We start from the raw sequence: 26,419 nt of genomic DNA on the forward strand, positions 1-26,419 counted from the left end.
ATTGTCCATTTCTGACTCAGCAGAGAGAGATTTTCCAATTCTGACTCAGGAGATGGAAAGCATAAGCAGAGGAGGAGGAGGAGGGATTGAGACAACAGTACATCAGTTTCTCGTGTTAGAAACAAAAGATGATAACAGCGTAATTCCTCAGAAACATTGTTCATTTTGTCAACGAAACTACAGATGAAAATGTTTATAATGATACAAAGAGGAGCTTAAAAGCGCAACAATTGAGCAATTTCATTAAAACATAATACTGGCGAAGATATGAGAAGAAAATAATGATTTATAACATATTAAGAATGCACTTTGTTTTAAGAAAATTTCTAGAAAGACATGACAAGATTTGATCAAACATAACATGTGTGTCTGTGTGTATACACACACACACACACACACGACAAACAATAACATATCAGATATAAAAGGATAAAACAACAGAGATTGTAAAGATCTAATATAAGGTGACAGAAAAATGTAATAGAGCACTTACGTAATTTGAGTACACCCCATCCGCAGACATGAATAATTACACGTTTGCACGGTTCCTAGTTGCAGTTTGTGCCTGACAGGATTAACTGTGGACACAGTAAATGACACATTATTGTGGATGGTGAAGCTGGGATTCAGCAATTTGGTTTCAGCTGTGCAGCTTGAGCGGAGCGCGCTGTAGAAGAGACTTGTTGAGCAGATAACTGCGTCCATCATCCCATGCTTGGCAGACAGAATCTGCTCTCTAGCCTGAGGGCATTAGTATGGCTGGGTTTGGACTCCCTGGCTGCTGCCTCCAGGCTGTGGGAAGCTGTGTATCTCTGTTTCTTGTTGGGCCTCCAATGGGGTCTAACCTAAAAAAAAAAAAAGCTAACCTGGAAGGGAAGAGCAGGGTGTAATTGAACCAAAACATGCCCTCTGGATAGAGAAATGACTGGCTGTGGATTGAAATAGTCGGTCAAGAAAATCCCACAGATGCTCATTTGGAGTCAGATCTGGGGAATTTAAAGGCCAGAACAACATCTTGAACTCTTCATCATGTTCTTCAAACCATTCCTGAACAATGTGTGCAGTGTGGCAGGGTGCATTATCCTGGTGAATGATGCCACTTCCACCAGGGAACACCATTGCCATGAAGGGTTGTACCTGGTTTAGGGTTGCACATGTCAAATCTATGTCCACAAGAATGGCTGGACCCAAGGTTTCTCAGCAGAACATTGCTCAGAGCATCACACTCCCATACTAATATATATATATATATATATATATATATATAGTAGCTCTTCAAAAAAAAAGAAAAAACATTTCAAAATATCCACAAAATATATAATAGTATACCAATGATACTACACACTGATTAGAATATAGCAAACAAAACATGTGGATTATTTTTATACTTTTTTTTTTTTTTACCCTGACGGTCCCTGGTCACCATATGCTTTTCTTTGTAAAGAAATGATCTGCATGAAGGTTATTCAAAATGTCACCTATTGTGTTCCATGGAAAAATAAAGTCATACGGTTTTGGAACACCATATTATTTTAATTCACTGATTAATTAATTTAATGTGAATGGAATTTACCACAGTAAAAAAAAGAGAAGGAAACCTGCTGAACACAAAAAAAATAAAGCATTAAAACTTATTTATTGATCCAGCACAAAAAATAAACCACAATTTTATTGCTTACTAAAATAAATAAAAAATAGTTTGTTATGCCACAACTTTTACATTAAAACGTTTGAGAGGATTTTGGCAACCAAATCGGAAAAGGAAATCTGAAGGAATGTAAAATAAAGGATTCCATAAAATTCTGCTGAGACGTGACGTGCACACGTCGATGTCACAAGTCTGAGGTATTGCATAATCCAAACTAACACTACTGTGAAAAACATCAGTTAGATACTATGAAGAAGAATAATCATGCACGGAGCATTTGCTCTAACACATACTGCACTAACATGACTGGTTAATCATGTGATCAGTGGCTTTTCAGTGACCTTTTCTTTTAATAGTTAAAAAACGATGATTTTACTTTCATTTGTTTGCTTTACTTCCAGCATTCATTAAAAACGGTCCATGATCAACCCATAATGCACTTGGCAGAGTGCGGAGTTCAATGCAGAGGGCGTTATGGCGTGGTTCAAGCCTCTCAGTTTGGACACGGCAGGCAGCTGAAGAGGTAGCAGACCCATCTGACCAGCGTGGAGCTGCGGAGCCACAACACCAGTTCATACAGGTCTATCTGGCACAGAGACCAACACTCAGACAGCGAGATCCGCAGCCGCCTGCTCCGAGACTTGCTTTTATTCCTCTTGTGCCTAATAGAGAGGCACAGAGACACAAAGAAAGACAGAAGAGTGAGGCGAAGAACCAGAAGAGGAAAGGTGAGATTACATTGGTTGAAGTAAGTGGGCTGTAAATGATTCAGACTGTGTTGGCTCAGGCCTCATGGTACAAGTGAGGGACTTTAGACAGACCACACTAAGTCATGTAATATATATATATAGAGAGAGATAGAGAGAGAGAGAGAGAGAGAGACTGTAGTCAGTGGGATATCCTTGGGGTGAAAACAATGATTACTCCGCTCTCCTAAATGCATCTGACATGTTCACAGCGAACAGCTTTCAACTGACAAACAGTAAGTGAAATTGCATGAATTTTCTTACATGTTCCCGATGAGGAGAGCGAGAAATAAGATAAGGGTGACGGTGAAATTCACTCTAATTTCGTGAGCATTCAAACTCTACGAAGCTTTTTTTTTGGTTGGACAAGTTTGACATTTCAGACCATAGCGGCTGTGTCAGACTGGAGATGTCACACTGTGCTCCATCTGACAGGAGCACACCGACAGCATGAGCAGAATACAGGCTGAAGACAGAAAGCAGGGACTGATGGGAACCCAGGAGTCAGTCACCAATTGTCACTCGTCCTACTTTGCCAACAGTAACTTGTTGCATGCTCGGCACACAGGTCCAAAGGATTTAGCAAAACCTGCCAATTGGTGAACTGAACTAAGAAAACATATAGGCCAAAATATTTCATAGAAGTAGATTTTGCATAATTAAACAAAAAAATAATATTCATTTTTAAAAATGTATAAATATTTTTTTTTCATGTTTTTTTAAAGTCTATTAAGCTCACCCAGGCTGAACTATTTGATCAAAAATACAGTAGAAAGAGTAATATTGTGAAATATTATAATTGAAAATAGATGTTTAGAAACATGCTAACAATGTACATTCTAGCAGTATAAAATCATGCTAAAAAAATGCTAGCAATGTGCTAATTCATTCTAGAAACATGCCAACAACAATCTAATACGTAAAGAAAATATCTATCTATCTATCTATCTATCTATCTATCTATCTATCTATCTATCTATCTATCTATCTATCTATCTATCTATCTATCTATCTATCTATCTATCTATCTATCTATCTATCTATCTATCTATCTATCTAGTTTAAAATGTAATTTATTCCTATGATGGCAAAGCTGTATTCTCAGCATCATTACTCCAGTCTTCAGTGTCACATGATTCTTCAGAAATCATTCAATATGCTGATTTTCTGCTCAAGAAAGGCTTATCAATGTTGAAAAACATTTTTCTTTGTGAAAACCATGATTCGTAATGCAAGTTTTTTCAGGATCCTTTGATGAATATAAAGTTCAAAAGAACAGCATTTATTTTTAATCGTAATTTTGTAACATTATACATTTCATTAGTGTCACTTTTGATCAATTTGATGCATCCTTGCTTTTGAACTGTAGTGTAAAACCTACAGTTAATTTTGGATCCTGGGTGTAGATATTTACAGTTACAGTTAATATTACATAACTTGTTGGCTCTTATATCATCCATAATGAATATTTCAGAGACATAGTGGATGTAGTCACAGCTGAGCGGGAGCTGAATTATTAACCCAGGTCAGCGAGAGGCCTTTCAGTCTGTCGGTCCCTGCAAGCAGACAGAGAGCGACAGAAAGAGTGAACTCAGCATGCACTTCCAGTCCTCCTTGTTTTTCATTACACCTTGCATATGCAGCCAATCAGACAAAGCTGTGTCCGAAACCTGAAAACTAGAAGAGCAGAAGCAGAGGCATTAAGGCACGTATCAAACCCTGAACATACATCCTAAAATCCTGTTCATCTGGTAGATCTTTGACTAAAGTTGAAAATGAAAAAAAAAAAAAACATAATAGGTCCTCTTTAAAAAAAAAAGTATACTTTTGTGTTCCACAGAGAAAAGAAAGAAAGCCTTAAAGGTTTGAGGGTGAGTGAATTATGACAGAATTTTCATTTTTGGATTAACTATTCGTACAGCTTGTATTATGAAAACCTAACTCAGTGTAATAGATGATACTGCAAACATTTCTGCACACATCAAACTAAATCAGTGTGCGATGGTCCGGTTCCTTCTCTAGGTCTGTCTTTCTCTTTCTGCTGTGTCTGTGAGCACAGCAATTGGTAATGGATTTTAGATTCTGCATTCTGCACTTTGCTGCCATTTGGTTTTAATAAAAAGGCGTTGAGGCAGACAACATTGAGTTTCATGTCTGGGTGCTTTTTTCTTTCTGTATCGCACCGAAATCCTTTACGAGCAGACGTGAGCGTCTCTCCGCTGACAACCGTCAGGATTCCTCCTTCAAATCCAAACGATTTTCTCCTCCAATCATCATGTTCTTCATTAGAATGGTGAGAATAAATCAATATGATCACTGCTCACTGCTGTGGAAAGTACAATATAGTACAATATAGTGACATTCATTCACCCACTTGCATTTCAGGGTGGGGGAGGCTGGACTGAGTGGCTGCTAAGTCGTATGCGTGTGTGTGAGAGTGCATTTAAATGCTTTGTGAGGTCCCACAGAGTCCGCTTAAGTGAACGAGAGCTCCTGCGGTGCGTGGGATAGTGTCTGTGGGTTACTGGTGTGAGAGAGATGACACTGTCTTTGAGCACTGAGATGACACCAGGGACTTGAGCTCCAGAGCAGACACCCAGAGAGGAGCCAATGAGAGCCCACTGAACAGAGAGAATGAGGCGTTTAACAGCAGACAGACTCCTAATGTGTGGGATCAGGTTTTGTTCAGGTGCTGAAACTCTTACCATGTGACTATTCAAGTAATGCTGCAGTAAACATGGACAAAGAAGTCTCTTATGCTCACCGAGGCTGAATTTATTTGATCAAAAATACAGTAAAAACAGTAATATTGTGAAATATTTTTGCTATTTAAAATCACTTTTTTCTATTTTAATATTTTTTAGAATTTCATTTATTCCTGTGATGGCAAAGCGGAATTTTCTGCATCATTACTCCAGTCTTCAGAGTCACATGATCCTTAAGAATCATTCTAATATGACGATTTGCTGCTCAATAAACATTTCTTATTATTATCAATGGTGAAAGCAATTGTGCTGCTTTTTGTGCATTTTTTTTTTAGGATTCTTTCATGAATAGAAAGTTTAAAAAATGTGTAGTAATGTATATGTCTTTACTGTCACTTTTGACAGTTTCATGCATCCTTGCTGAATAAAAGCATTCGGTAACGCTTTAGATTACAGCCCGGAAAGTACTGCGTAATTAAAGCAATTTTACAGCGTAACCTTCTGTAATTATAGTGTGTACCTATAAAGTACTTACAATATAAGTCTAAGGGAACAATTTTTTAAGTTTGGGGAATAAAGGGGTAACAACCAGGAGAATTAAAAAATGATTTATACTATAAGTATTATAGAACTAAGGGGTACTTATTCTACTATTATGATATAACAGTCTTACATTTAGGAGCAATTTAGCAAGAACATACACTGTGTACATTTTTGAAATAATGGTGAACCAGTACATTCTGTATAAGCTTTTTAAAAATTACAGGGTATATATCTATGCATTTATAAAGTAATCTTTTTAACAAAAGTGCACTGAAAATGAAAACTATTGCAACATTTGCTTAAATATTGGGGAAAGATACTTTTGTTTCATGTAGTGGTGCTTGTACCCCCTTGTTCCATGTAGTTACAGGGTAAGTACAATAAAAATGCATACACAATCTTATATCACTGACTCGGAAACCTTTATTTATTATACAAGCACCACTTACCCTGTAACCACATGAAACAAGATATATTTCCCAGTATTTAAGAAAATTGCAATAGTCTTAGCTTTTCTTGCCTTGAAACATGTAAGCCCAAACTTAAACATCTGCATTTTTGCGATCCAAAAAAAAAAAAAAAAGTATAAATGCATAGATATGTACCCTGTGATTTAAAAAAAAAAGCCTATACAGTATGTATTGGTAAACAATTATTACAAAAAGGTACGCAGTGTATGTTCTTGCTAAATTGCTCCCAAATGTAAGATTGTTGTATCATAATAGTAGAATAAGTACCCCTTAGTTCTATAATACTTACAGTATACATATTTTTTTAATTCTCCTGGTTGTTACCCCTTTATTCCCCAAACTTTACATATTGTTCTCTTTTATGCAAGTACTTTATAGGTACACTATAATTACCGAAAGTTACTCTGTAAATTCCTCTTAATTACACAGTACTTTCCGGGCTGTAATCTAAAGCGTTACCAAGCATTCATTAAAAAATAAAATCTTCCCAAACGTTTGAATGGAGATTTATACACAGGCTTGTACGAGAAATGAAAAAGCAAGCACTTTGCTGTGCCTTTTACCTGGCAATGGCACGGGTACAGCAGCGGGACATATTGATAAAGGAGCTGGAACTGGCTCTGGTCTGCAGGATGGTCTCGATGCCTCTCAGCAGGTCGTTGGTTTTCAGAAGCAGCAGCATCTGTCGGGGAACCCTGTTCAGCAGCTCACTGATCTGAGGGAGGTACAGCGCTGCATTTGTTCGGATCTCCACATCCTGAGAGGTAAAACAAAGCCGGCCATCAGAAGATTTCACTATATATTCATTTATAAGTGATACATGTTGAAAAGAGTGGACAGTGGGCTCTTCATAAATGTGCCTTTTGTGTTCCATAGAAGTCAGTTAGTCATATGGGTTTGTTATTACATTTAAATAAATAATGACAGAAATGTCATTTTTGAATAAGCTACTTTTAAGTGGACTACATAAGAGATGATCCCTTGACTTGACTTAAGAGCACACCCACCTAAATAAGTGATTAAAATGTTCACTATTAGGGGGCAGAGTGCAGGGAAGTGTGTGTGTGTGTGTGTGTGTGTGTGTGTGTGTGTGTGTGTGTGTGTGTGTGTGTGTGTGTGTGTGTGTGTGTAAGTGTGAAAGAGAGAGAGAGAGAGAGAGAGAGAGAGAGAGAGAGAGAGAGAGAGAGAGAGAGAGAGAGAGAGAGAGAGAGAGAGAGAGAGAGAGAGAGAGAGAGAGAGAGAGAGAGAGAGAGAGAGAGAGAGAGAGAGAGAGAGAGAGAGCAGGGAAATGGAGTAGCTTATTTCACAGACAACTGAGAAACTAAGTGCTTGAAACTGCGACTGTGAAGATTAGCTATTTTGGCTCAGTCACTTCGGCAACATCAGCCCCCTGAGTTGATACTCCCGGCAAATTTTTATTAGTAATCAAGCATGAAGACCTCCCTTCCTCCCCCTGCCTGACTGGAAAAATAAGATTCCGGAAGATGTCAACAGTAGCCAAATTCAAGTTCACACTGTAAGCAGATTTTTTGACCTGTGCAGTCTCTGACTAAGCACTACCCTGAACTGTACCTTACTGATTACAATGCATTATTTGCTTACTTTTCTTTTCTATTTACTCATTTTCATTTATTTTTATATCCTTATCCTTTGAGTTTGATTGGACATGCAGTCTTTGACATTAACAACAAAAGATATAGGAAGCTGTTGATAAGCCTAATAATTCCTTAAAAAATATATTATATGCATTAGCATCTCCTGATTTTTTTGCTGTTGATGTTTCCGCGAAAATATGAAGCAGCTGTTTTCAGCACTGATAATAATAATAATTGTTTCTTGAGCAGCAAATCATCATATTAGAATGATTTCTGAAGGATCTTGTGACACTGAAGACTGGAGTAATGATGCTGAAAATTAGGCTTTCCCATCAGAGGCATACATTACATTTTAAAAGATATTAAAATAGAAAACGGTTATTTGAAATTATAATAATATTTCACAATATTGCTGTTTCAATCTAAATCAAATCATTTCAGCCTTGGTGAGACTTCTTATAAAGATATTTTAAAAATCGATATCTATAAAGGCACATGCGACATAAATGAGAGATAATGAACAACAACTAAACAAGGACACTAACAGCAAAGGCAAAAACACTGTTAGTTATGAAAATCTGGACTCTTAGTTTATCAGCTGAGGTTTGACAAGAGTGGCAATTTGCATCAACAGCTAATAATTCCACTGACCAGCAGACCAAGTGATTAAAATCACAATTAACAAATCGCAAACCTCCATTAAAGTTAATTAAAATCAATTAGTCCATTAGAATTAAACGTCAATAAGTCCCTGCAAAAGCATAAGCCTGTAGATCTACAAAGTTAATGTTGTAGGAGAGCACAAAGAGCTGAACAACTGTGCATTTTGATAAGATTTACCCACTATGCTAAGTGCGAGAATCATTTTTGTGAGCAAAAAAACAAACAAAAATAACGACTTCATTATATTTCATGTCAGTCTTTGTTTAATGTTGTAAACACAGTGCAGTGCTTCCGGGTTATACGTCAGAACGACGGCTCATTATCGGCCGGCATCACACGCGTCAGCATCACACGCATGAGTCGTGGTGCTCACGTGAACAGCGCCAGAGACTGACACAGAAGAGTGATTGTTGAATAAAGTCGTTATTTTTTGTGTTTTTTTGCTCACAAAAAGTATTCTCGTCGCCTTATAACCTTAAGGTTGAACCACAGACTTTAACGATGTCTTTACTACCTTTCTGGGCCTTGAAAGTGGTAATAACTCTGAAGCCTATGGGAGGTCAGAAAGCTCTCGGATTTCATCAAAAATATCTTATTTTGTGTTTCAAAGATGAACGACATGAGGGTGAGTAATTAATGACAATTTAATTTATATAATTTTTGGGTGAACTGACCCTTTAAGGCCAAATAGTGGCAACACACACATTCGTCAGGTTTTGTCGGATCAGTGTGTTACCCTTTGTCGGTGTCTGTTGGTGTTAGTCAGCGCTTGTTTTCGCTGATTAAACATGTTGAATCGGCATTTGACTGTAAAACTGTCAGCGTTAGTCTGTCAGTGCAGTGTGAATCAGCCTTTACTTGCCATTTCTTTGCAATTATTTGGGAAATTTACTAGCAATTTCTGATAGAACATTTTTTAAACCTTGTTTTGTTTCAGTGTACTCTATTGTATGAATCAGCAGTCCAGGGGTCAAATATCTGCACTAGTCACTAAATGGTTGCAGGTTGAAAACCCACAAGATGAGCTCTTGAGTAAGGCACAAAACCTTGGGTTTTTTTCCGGATAATGTTCTTTTGAAACATGTTTAAAGTCTCTATGACCCAAAATGATAGGGTTACACCACATATGGCCTGCGATGGCACTGAAGTATTTTCTGCTCTCGGCTCTGCAGGGCTGTGGTGTGAAGAACAGGCAAAGTGGATGTGACAGCAGGTACATTCTGCTGAACATTTCAGACACCATGTGTCCTGTCCTCAAATAACCCAACTTTACATGGTGTACACATACTCTCAAAAGATTCATAAGAAGAGACCAACTATCAGAGTGCCAAACTGTTAATGAAATCTTTCAATGATCACAATTAGATCATAATGCCAAGATATAATAATACTATATTGTATTAAGGCCCCTGATGGTATCACATGATGGGCATGGCTTCCATGGTTGGCTTCAACCTGGTTGTGTCTGGCTCTATTTTACCCCGGGGCTAATCTATTCTGAGAGGGCCAGGAGCCAAGAGACATGTCTGGGGCCTGCAGAGACCCATGAAGACCCCCAGCAGCCGAGGGCCCACAACAAGCTGCTGCAACAGCCAGGACAGGTGTAGAGCAGTCTCAATGCCAAACACATGTCTCTGGAATAAAGGAGGCAGTGACCATACAATATATGTACCAGCAAGATGAGAAAACAGACCCAGAAGGATAGAATGAAAAACAATACATAACACATACAGTCTACCCAAGTCATTCCAAACCACGAGTACAGTGAACACATGACCGCCCACATTTATATATAGATTCTGAGACGATCAAAGGTGCTCTAAGCAATGTCACGCGTTTTTTAGGCCAAAACATTTTTTTGTCACATTCATCAAACATCTCCTCACTATCCGCTAGCTGCCTGTCCCCTGAACACACTGTAAAAAAAACGCGGTCTCTGCAGACAACCCAGGCTCCACAAACGGCAACAAAAACAAACTGCTGCAACCCGCTCCACGAATCATAACAAACTTTTCCAGCCAATAACCGACAAGAAGGACTTGGGGGTTTGGGGGGTTAGTGCGTGGATGAGGAGGAGGGAGGGTCTAGCTAGCCTCCGTTTTGTTTGACAATAATTTAAATGTCAACAAGAAAAGTGACGTCACCCGACATCGCTTAGACTAGAGCACCTTTAAGGATGGAACAAATAATGACAATTCCTTTGTCAATTGAGGTCATTTCAATAATAAATACATATTTAAAAATTCTTGCAAAATTTGTATTCATGCTTTGTTTCCCTCTTAGAGACAATGTAAAAGAAATCCAATAATTGGCTAACTATATTAAAGATACTAAAACATATTGTGATGACATATTTTATACATTTATTCTTACAAAAAAACTGTAACTACTCACTGTCATATGTAACAACCATTACAATGCTTCAAATCAGATAGGTCTTAAGTGCAACATAACTGTAAATTGTAAGCGCTGGTTTTAGTCCTGCAGAAATGATTGACTCATTTTATTAATAAGCAAATGCTAATTGCTAAATAACATCGAGTAATTTGTTCGAAAATCTGACTAATTATAAGGGGGCTAAACACTGTATTTTATGGTGTTTCATCTGCATTGAATGCAAGTGTGAGAACCAATAATGAAATGAAAATTTGTTCCGGTAATTTTTTCCCCTCATGTCCCAGGTGTGTTTGTATTATTGTGCTACAGAGATAAACAACAGCAATGAAATAAAAAATAAACAAAGATAATTTTGTCTTTTTATCTTACAATTCTGACATTTCACCCCCATCGCAACTGCAAATTTATATTTCACAATTCAGACTTATTTTTAAGTTAAGTTTAAAACTTAAAAAGTTTAAAAAGTTGTTTAAAACTTTCAATTTGAACTTTTTTCCCCTTGAAAATTTACGTTTATATTTCACAAATCTGAACAATTTTTTTCACGTTTCTGAGGTTATAACTAGCAATTCTGACTTTTATCAGACTTGTAAAAATATAAACTCAGAAAAAAAGTCAGAATTGTAAGATAAAAAGTTGCAATTACTTTTTATTTATTTATTATTCCATGGTGGAAACAAGTTTCCGTATAATTTAGCCTCTTTTAGAAAAATAACTTGACAGAGTTGTTTATATTAAGTCACATGGTTGAATCTTTGGATTAAGTTCAGATGGATGCCTGACGTGAAGGTTAAATCCTTTTTCAAGCAAATTAAAATGAGTGAAAGTCTAGATACACAGCCATTGGTCAAAACATCTGAAAGGATTTCCATCACCTATAGGCAATCATCTAAAGTAAGCAGCAAAGCAGGTCAGGGTGTGAAAATCCCAAACATATTCTATGTCATAAAAGAGAAAGTCAATGCAAAGACAATTTCCCAAAAGAGAGTTCCCAGAAATCACTTCAGTTTCTTGGCAGGATAAAAAAGCCTGGTCATTCAGTGCACTCCAGCAGCAATAGTATTTTAATAACTGATTGCTGTGCTATGACTTGAGCTTGAAAAACATGTGCAAGCTCCATTTTCCTGTCTATTTATCTGCTAATCCTTAAATCTCAATCTCTAAAATTTCAGAGGAGGAGGAGGGGGGGATTAGGTGCTAAATTAAGTGGATTTAAGTTTGCTATCGCTTGGGTGGGATTTACAGGCGCCGGCAGCAGCAGCGAGCAAAAGTGAGGGGTTCGGATTAAAATAGGACACTGAACACTTGGTCTATGACCTAAAGCTACTGCTCCAACATCCAATGCCCCCACAATCTCTGCATATATATCCCACCACTTGCGGCAACAGTAAGAAACACATGCGCTCCTCCATGTGCACGCATTCTCTTTAAGGAAAGACTAACTTGATTGGCTCGCTGCCTTATTTCCTTTGGTGCTGCACAGCTGGTTATAGTCCAAGAGTGACTATGGGCCTGTTCAAGTGGTCCCTATGTGTGGACTGTGTCCGGATTAATCACCTACTAAGAGATAATCATCCCTAATTCGCCTTTGGCTAAGCCCCGCCCCCCTTAGTTACTGTTGTTACGTCCGACAAACAAACTTCATCTGGGCTCTGGTATCAACATGGCGTATGCTGTGACAGCTCTTCCTGCTGAAATTTTATCAAACTTTTATAAAGCAGCAAATAAAGTGTCCGATAGAAGTAGGCAAAAGGGGCTGCAATATACGTTCGAAGGCTATATTCACGACATACAGGTGAAACGCAAGGAACACCAAGACACTCAGAACTCAGAAATGTCTATGAAAAGCGCAGATTGTATTCATGGTATATTATATTTAAAAAAACACCATATATAAAACAAACAATCCCTACACATATAGAAATAAATTAGGGCTGTCGCTTTAACATGTTAACGCCCCGCCCCAGACCTACATGGCTCCTCTTACATTTCATACAGTTGATTGATGATGAACATGAAGCAACAACTCACTGTAGCTTATAGAATGCAGTTAGAATGCCCCTAAAATTCAAGATATCAGGGCAAAAATGTATTGTCTCATATTTATTTCATGATTATAGTTAAGCAATATCACACGAGTAACGAGCGCAATATCCAACGCATTCTCATACTTTGGCGTCATATAGGTGATGCCATATGACATTTCGTCGAAATCTTACGCACATGGCATCCTTTAGCGTCAATATAACACGCACTGTTATGGGTAGGTTTAGGTCTGGGGTAGGGTACGGTTATGACGCCTTGGGATCTGCGTCTCATATTGACGCTAAACGATGCCATGTGCGTCGGATTTAGACGCGCGTCACCTGTATGACGCCTTGGGTTCTGCGTCTCATATTGATGCTAAAGGATGCCATGTGCGTAAGATTTCAACGAAATGTACAAAGCGTCACATGTATGACGCCAAAGGATGAGAACGGGCTGCAATATCACACGATTGTTGGTTTTGTCCCGAATAGCGCGAGTGTAAATGTGATATTGATTTTGAACAACAGTTCAATAAATAAGAAGTTAAAGGCCCACTGAAGTGCCTTGGAACGCGCAGCTTTGTATGATGCGCTGACGTAATTTCCACTGAAACAGGAAGCTAAGGCGGGACATATTGAATGGCTCCTCCCCCTTTTCAAATAGCTAATAGCGTTTAGTTTACCCCACAGACTGAAATTCATACTAGACAGCATTATGAAGCTGCTGATGACACGTTGGATTCAATAGTAGAGCTGTGAATAAATTCTAGCCATTTCATTCTTAACCAACGTACAGTTGGAAAATGGAATAAAACTCGAGCGTTTGAGCAACCGAACACACATCTCCAGCCCATATTGCTCTGTGACGTGTCAACGGTCGCTTTGGCCAGGTGGTATTTATAGCATAGGGAGCGGGACGCTTTAGATTCTAGAGAGCATTTGATTGGACAGAAGATGTGATGAGAAGCTGAATCTGTGATCCGTTTTAGCGGAAATGAGAGACTAAAGGTGATGATACACAGGGCAACTTTTTGAGCAATGTTGCTGGGCAATCTTGCCGAGCGATTGTTGCTTGGGCACTTTCCCATTGAAAATGGGCAATACATTTCTATCTGGATAATTTAGATCGGTCGTGGGCCCTGTGTCTCATCTGGTTGCCCGTTGATGGCAACATCGCCCAGCAACATTGCTCAAAAAGTTGCCCTGTGTTACGTTCCACGTGGGGTTTGTTTTGTTTTCACTAGTCTGTGCACGCTGGTATACTCTGCACGTGTTGATAGTATATGCTCATTATCTTTTTCTGTTTCTAGCTCACTCTTGGCTGGCAGGCTGTTGTGATTGGCCTAGCGGGACGTCACTCATCGTTGGGGCGGCGCCCGGGAGCCAATCAGAGTTGTCCAGCTGGGTTCAAAAGGATGGCGTTTTCATTCATTCGATCTCTCGGAAGCGGCCATGAGCTCGTGTAGCGTTGTGAGGTTACTAAACCTGTGAATGGAGATTCAGATAGTGATGACTGGCTCTTTGTAGTGGAATGAGTTGGGTGCTGTATGCTTTGTTTATATGTACCTTAGTATTCAGTATGTTTTAGTCGTAGAGATCATAGTTTCAATGTGTATCCCAGTTTGACGCTGTGGGGTCCTGTAATTCGACTCTCTCTGGGAAAGAGAACGACAGGTCAGTATGCCGCGGTATACATAATGCCCGTAGTGTTTATTTGTTAGATACACTAGGTTAGGAGTGAGCGCCACTCTGTGTATGTTTTGTTTTAGTAGTTAGCTTATTTAGGTGCCGGATGCACCGAAGAATTCGGTTTTCTTTTCACCTTTTTCTTTGGTTAGGCTTAGGTTTAGTATAAGGCTTGTTTTGTTATATTCTGTTCTTTTATTTGGCGCCACTTTTTGGTTCTCTTTCCTATTATTTGATTATTGTTAATATCTTTAAACATTGTAAATAGCGCACCCACTTATCATCAGAACTAGAACTAGTGGCTTCGGCTTTGTGACAATAAAAATCCAGTTTGTTTCTCTTCAAGTTGAGTCTGTCATGGTTTCCTCTCCACCGTATTCATCCATCAGCAGTACTAATAAAACAAATGTTGCGTAACATCTCCTAGACTTTAAAAAGATCGTAACACCCTGTGTATCATCACCTTTAGTTTTGAATGATTATATCTCCTAAATACACATTTTGTCATTGTTTTGGAACACACCCGTTTATTCATAACCTTAAGGCTAACATATTCATACTAAAAGCTAAAAAAACGTTTCAGGGGCCTTTAATATTGTGTTATATTTTAGACACTATTGTCCGCTTTTGCTCAATTTTGCCAATGAAAACATCACCTGTAAAGCCAGAGCAGAAATGTTGTGCATCTCCGAGCAACACGCAGCGGTGCTTCGTTTCTGACTGAATCCGCGTTTTTAGCAAATCAATCGGGTGAACCGGGTGAATGATTCAATGGTCCATTCATAAAGAGAGCCATTTACTTCATTCCTGAATGAATCAGCCGAATCAATGAATGACGACATTTTTTTTTAGAGCAGAGCAAAAAGTTCCATGATGGCCTGGAAAACACATTTTTTAAATTCCCAGGGTTTTTTCCTGTTATGTGTGAGGGGTCGCAATAATATTTGTATTTCAAAAATGAGTCGCAAAAAAAAAGAAAAAACGTTGTAGAGGGAATTCTTCAGGCCTTTCAATTTTTGGACTTTATTCGTTTAATTTACTTGAAGAGTAACTGTGTCATGTAGCGCATTATCATTCTCCGTTATATGCTATTTTTTTACGTGCCTGATGATGCATTCTGCTTTTAGCAGCAGGGCCCCGTCTCTCTGCTTTCACCTCCTGCTTTTGAAGTTAGTCTGCACTTCAAAGTTCAACTACAAGGCATCTCTCCACTTTAAAGACGAGGGGTAATCATGAGGTAAGTCACCCCGCTGCTCCGTTCATGCGCCATTGTCCCCTGATGACTCTTGGGTGGATGTGGCGCACTGCATAAAAAGGGTCAATCGCTCTGTGTGGACGTGATTTGGACAAAATCAGAGACAGACTGACTGTGTCGTGCTACCAGCTCAGACAGCTGGAGACAGAGACAGTCCTGATTATCCATGGCTCTCTCTATCTCTGCATGCTCAGAACAGCAGAGGTTGAGAATATGGTCATGTCCTAGCGGCCCTCCCTCTGGGGATCGTGGTGAGCAGCCAGAGACGGCCCAGGACTGCACATATAACTAACCAGCCAACGGAGTCACTACCCATCAAATCAGTCAGCATGCAGGAGCACGTAGATTGATAGTCCGTTCCTCAGTCGAATACTTAATGAAGAAAAATTCTCAGCTTGCCCTAGGAGGAAATAAGGAAGAGGACGCTAAAATAACAATGCGACAGTCCTTCTGCATATTCACGAGCGCTTCAAATACACATTCCATTTCATCCCCGTGAGGAGTCAAAATCACTACATAAAAGGATTAACCGCTTAGTGCTCTCAGCTCTGCAGCTTTCTGTATCAAGGCATTGAGGAAATGGGTCAATCTGATCGAGCGAACGGAGGTCCGTTGGGGAGACAACCTTCTGATCTGAGTAAAGTACCAGTCAAAAGTTCGGAAACATTACTGTTCTTTATGTTTTTGAAAGAAGTATTTTATGCTCATCAAGCCTGCATTTATTTAATCAAATATACAGAAAAAACAGTAATATTGTGAAATATTATTACAGTTTAAAATAATGCTCTTTAACCATATTATAAATTATTCCTGTGATGCAAAGCTGGATTTTCATCAGCCATTATTCCAGTCTTCAGTGTCACACAGCTGGGTGGGAGAGCGAGGGAGGGTTGGGATACTGAATTGTCATGTGTATTCATGTTCACATTCTGGCTTGTTTATTAATAATAATAATAATAATTAAAAAAAAGAAACGCCTTTTGTTTTAATTGTTGATTATATTATATGAGCAAGAATGCATTTTTTTTTCTGACTATCCGCACAATTGGAAATGTGACACTGATTTTATACAACAGTTCAACAAACAAAAAGATAATATGAAGTGACGTACATTTTAAACACAGTATTGTCAATTTTGTTTGCTCTATTTTGCAATGACATTATAGTTCCAACGAAAGCCACAGCAGAACTGTTGTGAGTCTCCCAGCAACACACTGTGGTGTTTCGTTAGTGAACGAATCTGCGGCTTTGAATGAATCGGTAGAGTCAATGATTCAATGACTCATTCATAAATACAAACATTTGCTTCATTACTAGATGAATGAATAAATGACTCGATGGCTCACTCATTAAGACAGTGACTTGCCGCCAAATACTGCCGGTTTTAGTTCGATTTTACCATCATTTCATATTTCTCTGTTGAACTTTTTCATTTAAAACATTATCTCATTACATTATTTATGCCTTTGCAATTGCATTCATGCCAGCTCTCAGTAGCATTAAACAATACGTAAATACATGCAGCTTGTACCACGGAAGTGCAAAGATGTCCTTTATTGATCCTTTCATTTGATTGAAATTATTTGTTTAGTTTAGTAATTTATTGATTTATTCATCACATTAATAATTATTAATGGGATTTTAAGAATTTGAAATAAAACATGAAACATATATTTAATAGGGTTAGAAAAACTTTGCATTTATAAAAGGTAAAAAATGCACCTGGAAATCTATTTAAGGGGGCAAATATTGTCCCTTAATGGAAAAGGAGTGACTGTAGTCTAAGTGGAAGACTTCTAAGGTACTCAGAAGGATGTTAAATGCCTCAGGGGGTGCGCCACTAAAAAGTTTGGGAACCTGCTTTACAGGATAAAAAAAAAAAAAAAAAAGCTGAAATGACTTGAAAGTTTGAAGAGAGTCGAGGTGTAAGTACTCTAATTTGGATAGAATTGGTTCCACAATAAGACAATACACCTGAGACCTTTCAAGTGTTAATACTAAGAAAAGCACTACAAAAAATGTCTAGGTTATGATTTGATTTTACTGTGACTACACGACTGCACAGATGCAAGATAAACTGTATCTACTGTAAAGGGAATCAAAATGTCAAGTCTTTACTCACTCATCCACTGAGAAAGTACTTAAGTACGGTGCTTTAAATGCATGTTAACGAGAGCTGCGGCTGTTAATAACGTCAGCTGGGTTAGTAGTAGTCGAGATTTATGGGACTGTGTGCATGATGGGAGGTTAGGACAGTAGCTATTAAATTCTTTACACATCAGAATTGATTTAACTACTTAACAAGCTCACTGGACGGAGAACTATTTAGAGCTCTGATAGTAAGCCACACAAGGACAACCCAACTTTCCACAGCTGTCCACCAAATAAAAAGGCCAGAGCCACTCAGAGGACAGCTTAAGTTCTTTATTTTAGCCGAGTGTGTGCCCGTCACAAAGGAAACTTCAGAAATAGAGGCCCAGACTAAAACAAGCACACTCAAGTTTTCTGTTTTTTCCCCCTCGTTCTTTCTCTTATGGCCAGTTAGGTCAAACTATGTAGGGATACAGACTTTCAAAACTGACCCTGCTGTTTACATAGCTCTGCTCTTCTCTGATGGACAGGGAAAAACAGCTGACCACAGGGGGATAGACATGCTAGCGGTTTGTATGGCAAATAGGCCGAACAGTCTCTCCCCCAACTACATGCAGCTCCGGGGCAGACATTATGAGACATGGGGCTGATCAGCGAGGACAGCGCTATGAACAGCCCAAAAAAAGCTCTCCCCTGGGACAAACACAAAAGCAATTACACAGGAGGGAGGATATTCTTCCTGCCTCCCAATTCATTATTCACATATAGGCCTTTCAGGGCTCTACGCTAACTGAGCAGATTTAGCAGGGGGTAATAAGGGGATGCTCTTGCCAATGGGAGTGTTAACCGAGTACCAATTTAAAAAAGAAAAAGACAGTTAAATAAAAATACATTCAATTCTATACTATAAGGCAGAGCCATTTAGTATACATTACATACATACACATATATAACTAAAATGTTATAATTTTCTAAACATTACAATGCATATATTTTTTCTATACATATATGCACATGCATACACACACACAGTCCTTTTTTAGTAAAAAACAACAACAACAACACTATATTTTATGCAAAAAAAGCTTTATTTTGTCTGAGCCAAAAAAAAGATGCCTCAGTGGGTTTTAAAATATAGAATATATTTTTGAATAGTAAAATATCTATCTATCTATCTATCTATCTATCTATCTATCTATCTATCTATCTATCTATCTATCTATCTATCTATCTATCTATCTATCTATCTATCTATCTATCTATCTATCTATCTATCTATCTATCTATCTATCTATCCATCCATCCATCCATCCATCCATCCATCCATCCATCCATCCATCCATCCATCCATCCATCCATCCACCTTTGGTGAAATTGAATATAATTATGTTTCTCATGACTTTTCCATCTAAACACTTAATTCAATGTTTACATGAAATAAGTGTTGTAAATTTGTACAAATGAAACAAGTGTTGTACAGTTGGACAAATAACTATATAAAAAATAGTAACATAAATAACAAACATAATAAAAATGTTTGCATTTCTTAATAAATCTAATGAACCTGACTATTTATTAAGAATTTTAACAAGTCTTTTGACTTTAAACACAAAAGAACTCTCTGATGTCCTGAGCTCCAGTCACACACTACAACCTGCAGACTTCAAGGAAACCCCATTGTTTCACATTCTAAGAAAATGGCACTTTTATCTGTTTTCAAGAACTGGAAAAGTCAGTTAGACAAAACAATCCATTTTAAGATGAAGAGTGTCACAAAAGACACATACTGTATGAACAATTCGGCGCTTTAAGAACTCTCATTTAAGCACTCACATCATTTCTGAGAAGTTTAAAGGTCAAAGCTATTATGTTCAATTCCATGTTCTCCGCAACATCTGAGAGGGTCAGCTTTGTCAGACACATTTTCCATCACACAGAGCTCATCCCTCATTCTGCAAAATGGCTACAAAAAAAGTAATAAATAGAATACAATTCCTTTCTTGAATATTAAAAAATTGATAATTATGTAAATGTATTATTATTATTAATAATAAAAATACTAATAATAGTAACCATCATAATACAAATTTAAAATCAAAATTTGTAATAACAATAACTACCATTAGACTGATACAGACAGGAGAGCAGTGTAATGCCAGGCAGACATGGTAAACAGGTAGTGCACTCAAATTCACTGCCCTACATGCCCTCTGGGTCTTTGTTTTCACTTAGCATTCTTTGGTTCAAAGCTCAGTAGTTACTTTTCCATTTTAGCATAAACCCAATTTCAGATAACAGACCAAAAGCTAACAAAAAAAACAAACAAAAAAAACAAAGAAAAACTTTGATTATAGGACTGAGGAGAAACCTCTGGAGACAGAAGTGTTTGCAGAGAAGGCCTCTCTTCATCTGCCGGAGGAGATCAGTTCAATGGAGATTTTCACCTTACTGGGTAAAACCATCCGACCGCATTCATGCGATAAACTTCATGTTTACATACAGACAAATGCTTCAAGCATCACAAAACCTTTCTGTAAAAAAAAGTCTACCTTTATGGGCCTTGAAAGTTGCAATGATGTTATGGCTGGTTCAGAAACCTCTCGCAGTTCATCTAAAAAATGTCTTAATTTGTGTTCCAAAGATGAACGAAGGTCTTACGGGTTTGGAACGACATGAGGGTGAGAAATAAATGGCAGAATTTTTATTTTTGGTTGAACTAACCCTTTAACTCCTTAACTCCCTGGTGTTTTTCTGAGCTGTCACTCTTCCTTGATGTTGTTATTTTGCACTTTTCTGCCCATATCTATGATCTATTGACAGGCTATGTCTCTAGCTCCCATGTTCTCCATATCTCTGCTTTCTCTTCGCCCCCTCCACCCCTCCTCCTTGTCGTCGTCTTTCTCCAGCAGTGATTGCAGCTCTCAATTTATCCACAAAGCGAGCTTTTCTCCAGCACAATGAATGTAAATTGCATTCATTTCAATTTTGGCACTAATGTTCTTTATGTTTGTTCCTGTTTCACGGCAAAACAAACAAAATGGAATACAGTTCCGTTCAGTGGATTGCAAGATTAGGATTTAGAGCATATTTTGTAGCCTACATCCCTGAGAGAAACTCCAGTTCATTTGGCTGCGGCCCCGAAGATGATTATGCTCTGTCTAATCAGGCATGTAATTAGACTGCAACAAGTAAAAAAAAAAAGAAAGAAAGAAAAGTATGATATTAAAAATGCACGTCGCTGTCATCAATGAACCTGATCCCAGTATTTTTAGGTAAATTTATGTATAGTTCTAACACATGGTGTCAAAAACACAGTCTAGCTAAATTAATTCCAGTCTGGATGTTTTGAAACGGAGAAAAAAATATTAAAAGTAAAGTAGTGTTATTCTATATTAGTTATAATCGGTTGCATTATTATAATTGTAACCATTTTATAAACAGATATTTATTTGTAAACATTTACACCTGTAAAGATTTTCATATGTAAGTTTACATTTTAGTAGCTGTTAATGTATAATGTTTTAATAGCGTGCACAAGAGAGAGAGATCAGTGATGTTTTTATGAAATGTAGAGGAGTAAAAAGTACATTATTATGCTGATGTAGTGAAGTAAAAGTATTCTATAAAATAAAAATACTTGAAAAATTTACTTGAAAATCAAGATTTTAATGTTTATGTCTATCTGGTGTTTTTAATATGCTTTAAGACTAACCATATACATATTCATACTGTAAGTCGACACCATTGCTGAGTATTTCCTCTATTTAAAACTGCAGTGAACTAAAGACGTGGTTAAAAATCGCTGTTTCTGACGTCACAAACTACCTAAACTGGTGCGAGTGAGTGGGGGCGGGGCTAATTTGCATATTCATAGAACCGCGTATACTAAATGAGGCAAGGGTGTAAGTTACAGTCAAGCTATTTTTAGACATGAAGACATTTTTTTCGAAGGAAAAAAAAACTGTTAAATATGTCATTTTGGTGATCAAAGATGAGTTTTAAGAGATACAATTATTGACTACAGGGTGACTAAGCAAAAATACTTTGTTAATGTCCACCAACTTTTTTTTTATCAAAGGATACTGGAAAAAAAATATTAAGCAGCACAACTGTTTACAATAATAACAAAAGTTTCTTGAGCACCAACTCATATTGAATGATTTCTGAAGGATCATGTGACACTGAAGACTGGAGTAATGATGCTGAAAATCCAGCTTTAAAATCACATAAATTACATTTTTAAATATATTCAAATAAAAACGTTTATATAAAAAAATTGAATAATTTTTTTTTTAATTTTCATAATTTTTACTGTATTTTTGATCAACTAAATGCAGCCTTGGTCAGCATAAGAGACTTTAAAAAAAAAAATAACGACAGTGAATGGATACCAGCATATTGTACAACATGCTGGACACGCCTCTATAGTTGTACAGAGGGCTAATAGGGCTGTGGTGATGCTGGGTAGCAGGTAATTGCCGAGGCAGACCTATGAGAAGCTGATGGAGAGAAAGAGAGAGAGAAGGCTTTTATCTGTGGAGGTCTGGCAGATGAGGAGCGCGTGCTCTCTAATGAGGGGGCAGGCCCATATTGACCAGCACTCCACTTCACTTGCAACACTAATGGTGTGTGTTTATCAAAATGTTTGAGTGTTTTTGCCTTTACTGCACTTCAAATACAGAAACCTGTAGCTCTGGTTGAGTTTTGTCTGTCTCTGTGTGTGTGTGTGTGTGTGTGTGTGTGTGTGTGTGTGTGTGTGTGTGTGTTTTCTTTTCATGTGGACTGTCGGAATGAACGTTGCTTTTAAGAGGGAAACAACAGAGCTGACAAAAAGAAGTGGTGCTTTTTGGTATTGATCTAATTTTGTTGGTTATATAGACAACAGTCTGGACACACTTGACTAAATTTAGGTTTGTCATGATCTTAAAAACCTTTCCATCTTAAAACGTATGCTTAAATGCTTAAAATTAGTGTAGATAAATATAAATTGTGCGTACATATGAATTTATTTACAAAACTAAGTGGTCGTTTTTTAATGGATGAGCTGTTCTAAACAATGAAAAGAAGCCAAAAAGTTATTTACTGAAATACAAATTCATTTCAGTTGGTTTTAATATATTTTATTAGGATCATGTGACACTGAAGACTTGAGTAATAATGATGAAAATTCAGCTCTGACAACACAGGAAAGAAATGCATTATTTATTATGCGTTATTTTAAATTGTAAAAATATTAGGGCTGGGCAACAATTAATCGTGATTAATCGCATCCAAAATAAAAGTTTGTGTTTACATAATATACTGTATGTGTGTGTAGTGTGTATAATTATTTTGTATATATAAATACACACACATGCATGTATATATTTAAGAAATATTTGCATGCATATACATTATATCTATTTATAATTAATATTATATATATAAATATACATAATTAATATTATATATAAATATACATATTTGATATATTAATAACACATTTTTCTTAAATATATACATGCATGTGTGTGTATTTATATATACAAAATAATTATACACACTACACACACATATATTATGTAAACACAAACTTTTATTTTGGATGCGATTAATCGCGATTAATCGTTGCCCAGCCCTAAAAAATATATCATAATATTACTGTTTTTTGCTGTGTTATTGCTCAAATAAATCAAAGTCAAAAACAAAAACAAAAAAAAATCTTACTGATCTAAAACTTTTAAACTACACTGTATTTTTTGTTATACTATTTATATAAATAAGATATTATAGTTATAATACAACTATGGAAGATAATATAATTATTAAAAATAAATATACTTAAGTAAAACATGATGAGGCACATCAAATCTAATATGTTAAAATAAACTAGGACTGAAAAAGAATTGTAATAAATAAAAAAGGTCAACACATACGCATATATAATCACACAAATCATGTCTTTTATGCTCATCAAGTCTACATTTATTTGACCAAAAATACAGAAAAAAACGTAATATTGTAAAATATTATTACACTGTAAAATAAGGGTTTTCTATTTTAATATACGTAATTTAAAATATTATTTATTCCTGTGATGCAAAGCTGAATTTCCATCAACCATTACTCCAGTCTTTACATGAACCTTCAGAAATCATTCTAATATGCTGATTTGAGATATCAAAGCAATTAATTTAATTAACTGATCAACAACAAGCTGGATTCATAGAAAAAGAAAATTCATAGTGCATTCATATTATTCAGTTTACTGATTTAATGCAAGTGCATCTCTATTCAGTGTTAGATTGCCAGAGAGGAGCTTCTCTGATGCTTCCGCTGGTTTCTGTAGAGACGACTGCATTAATATTGATAGCCCTGTACAAAGCCAGCTGGCTGTGAATAGGAAACACACTGCCTGGACACAGAGTGTTTATTAGATACAGAGAGTCCTTCAGACGGTCAGCAGGGCACCTGTGATCTCAATCATACAACGAGAGAGCACAAAGCACTGTTACCTAAACACCAGCTCACACACAAACATATAGGCCTACCTGTGAGCATCTCTCAGTGACTTCCAATGGTAATTAAGTTAACTCAACACCTCTACAAATGGAATAAGTGACCAAAAAATGAAAAATCTGTCAATGAATTCCTACTAAAGCTTTCAAACTTCAATAAAGATGCAAAAGCAACATAAAGTTTTATAGAAGTGGTTCCTACGAGCTGCATTCATTCGGCAAATCATTTTTAAAATAACTTCTGGTTGCTGCAAATCACTGTCAGTGTGAACACACCTTAAAATGTTTCCCTATATGCGTTCCATTTTTTTTTTAAAATACCACCTACACAGGTTCAACAAAATAAGTGCGCACACACAACCATATATTATCCTTATAGAAGAAAATAAAATGCTCTGTTCTACTCATGTTGTCAAAACAACAACTCAAAATCAACAAATACCAAATGAAACTTCTGAAAACACTGACATCTAGCCTCTTGAGAAAATTGATAACTGTGGCCATGCACACATCTAGAGCAAGAAATTAAATAGGTTCAAATGTGCAAAACACTTGAGTCTAATATTACAACAACATTTATTTTTGCATCTTGCATGCTCGGCCTCTCTAGACATTCGTGGAGTGCAGAAATGTCCATCCAGCCAAAAATGATAACACGTCACCTTCCTGTCAATCAAAATCTGTGCAAGCACTCACAACAAATATTCTTTTCTATGCTAAAATGTAAAGTCATTCAGTTCTATTAGAGTTGCCTTGTAACTCTTCTCACAAAAATAAATTAATCTTCAACGAGAGCGTCACGACGCGTTGGTGTTGTGTTGACGCGAAAGCAGACGTTGTTGCGTGAACGTGCGTTGGAGATTAATATTTTTTTAATAAAGTGGTAAATTATAGCCTGACTTCGTCATACTCATATTCTAGTCAGAAACCCAGAACAGGGTTTTCATTGCATCCCATCTTCTTAGTATGGAAGCATGTTTCCGCCACAGAATGAAAAATAAAAAAGGTAATTGCGACTTTATATCTCGCAATTCTGACTTTTTTTCTCACAATTGCGAGTTTACATCTCGCAATTCTGACTTTATTTCTCAGAATTGCGAGATATAGTCAGAATTGCGTGATATAAAATCGCAATTGGGTGTTATAAAGTCAGAATTGCGAAGATATAAAGTCAGAATTTATTGATATAAAGTCGCAATTGCAGGATATAAAGTCAGAATTGATTGATATTAAGTCGCAATTGCGTGTTATAAAGTCAGAATTGCGTGATATAAAGTCAGAATTGTGAGATATAGTCAGAATTTATTGATATAAAGTCGCAATTGCAGGATATAAAGTCGCAATTGCAGGATATAAAGTCGCAATTGCAGGATATAAAGTCGCAATTGCAGGATATAAAGTCGCAATTGCGTGTTATAAAGTCAGAATTGCGTGATATAAAGTCGCAATTGCGTGTTGTAAAGTCGCAATTGCGTGATATAAACTATTCTGAGGGGAAAAAAGTTAGTCTTTTGGCCTGATAACTCGCAATTGCGAGTTTATATCTCACAATTCTGAGAAAAGATGTCAGAATTTCGAGATATAAACTCGCAATTATGTGTTATAAAGTCAGAATTGTGAGATGCAGGGCTGGACTGGGACAAAAAATCGGCCCGGGCATTTTGGCCCAGACTGGCCCACTATGATCATAAACACAACCGAACTTTGCACGCCCTTGAATGTGTATACCAACTCCTATTAAAACCACTAATGCCATAAGTGAATATGATTGAGTAAGAGTTAACAGATGAAATAACTACCAAGTTGAACAATACTCCACAGTGATGAATCCAAGCTATAGAGCTGGTAAGTCCCGCCCATCCGTAAAACTCCAAGTGGACCTCTAGGTTGAAAAAGCGTCAATGCAAGTGAATGAGAGAAAATAATTATTTTCTGATCCCGTTTGAATTGTGCCATGAATGTGAACATATGTTGTCTGTGAATTTTTTATATAATTTCTCATGTAACGAGTTTGACAGTATATTGTATGATTCCTTGGCTAGCAGTTGTGGAATAGACATAACGAGAAAGACTACACGTCGCATATGTGACGTCGC

General features: G+C 37.0%; 1 protein-coding gene across 1 annotated transcript in view; it reads right to left on the reverse strand.

The window, feature by feature from the left end:
• Nucleotides 1-1,848: 1,848 nt before the first annotated feature.
• LOC130101462 (aarF domain-containing protein kinase 1-like) overlaps nucleotides 1,849-26,419 on the reverse strand; it is a 99,521-nt gene continuing 74,950 nt past the window's right edge. The window contains exons 7-8 of the mRNA XM_056267215.1: nucleotides 6,676-6,869; nucleotides 1,849-2,310 (exon numbers count right to left, since the gene is read on the reverse strand). Of these exons, the coding sequence (XP_056123190.1) occupies nucleotides 2,142-2,310; nucleotides 6,676-6,869 (363 nt within the window). The 3' untranslated portion in view covers nucleotides 1,849-2,141. The remainder of the gene's footprint in view (nucleotides 2,311-6,675; nucleotides 6,870-26,419) is intronic.

This window comes from Rhinichthys klamathensis, unplaced genomic scaffold (genome assembly GCF_029890125.1).
Source record: "Rhinichthys klamathensis goyatoka isolate OS25496 unplaced genomic scaffold, OSU_Roscu_1.1 h1tg000256l_1, whole genome shotgun sequence".
Taxonomy (NCBI): domain Eukaryota; kingdom Metazoa; phylum Chordata; class Actinopteri; order Cypriniformes; family Leuciscidae; genus Rhinichthys; species Rhinichthys klamathensis.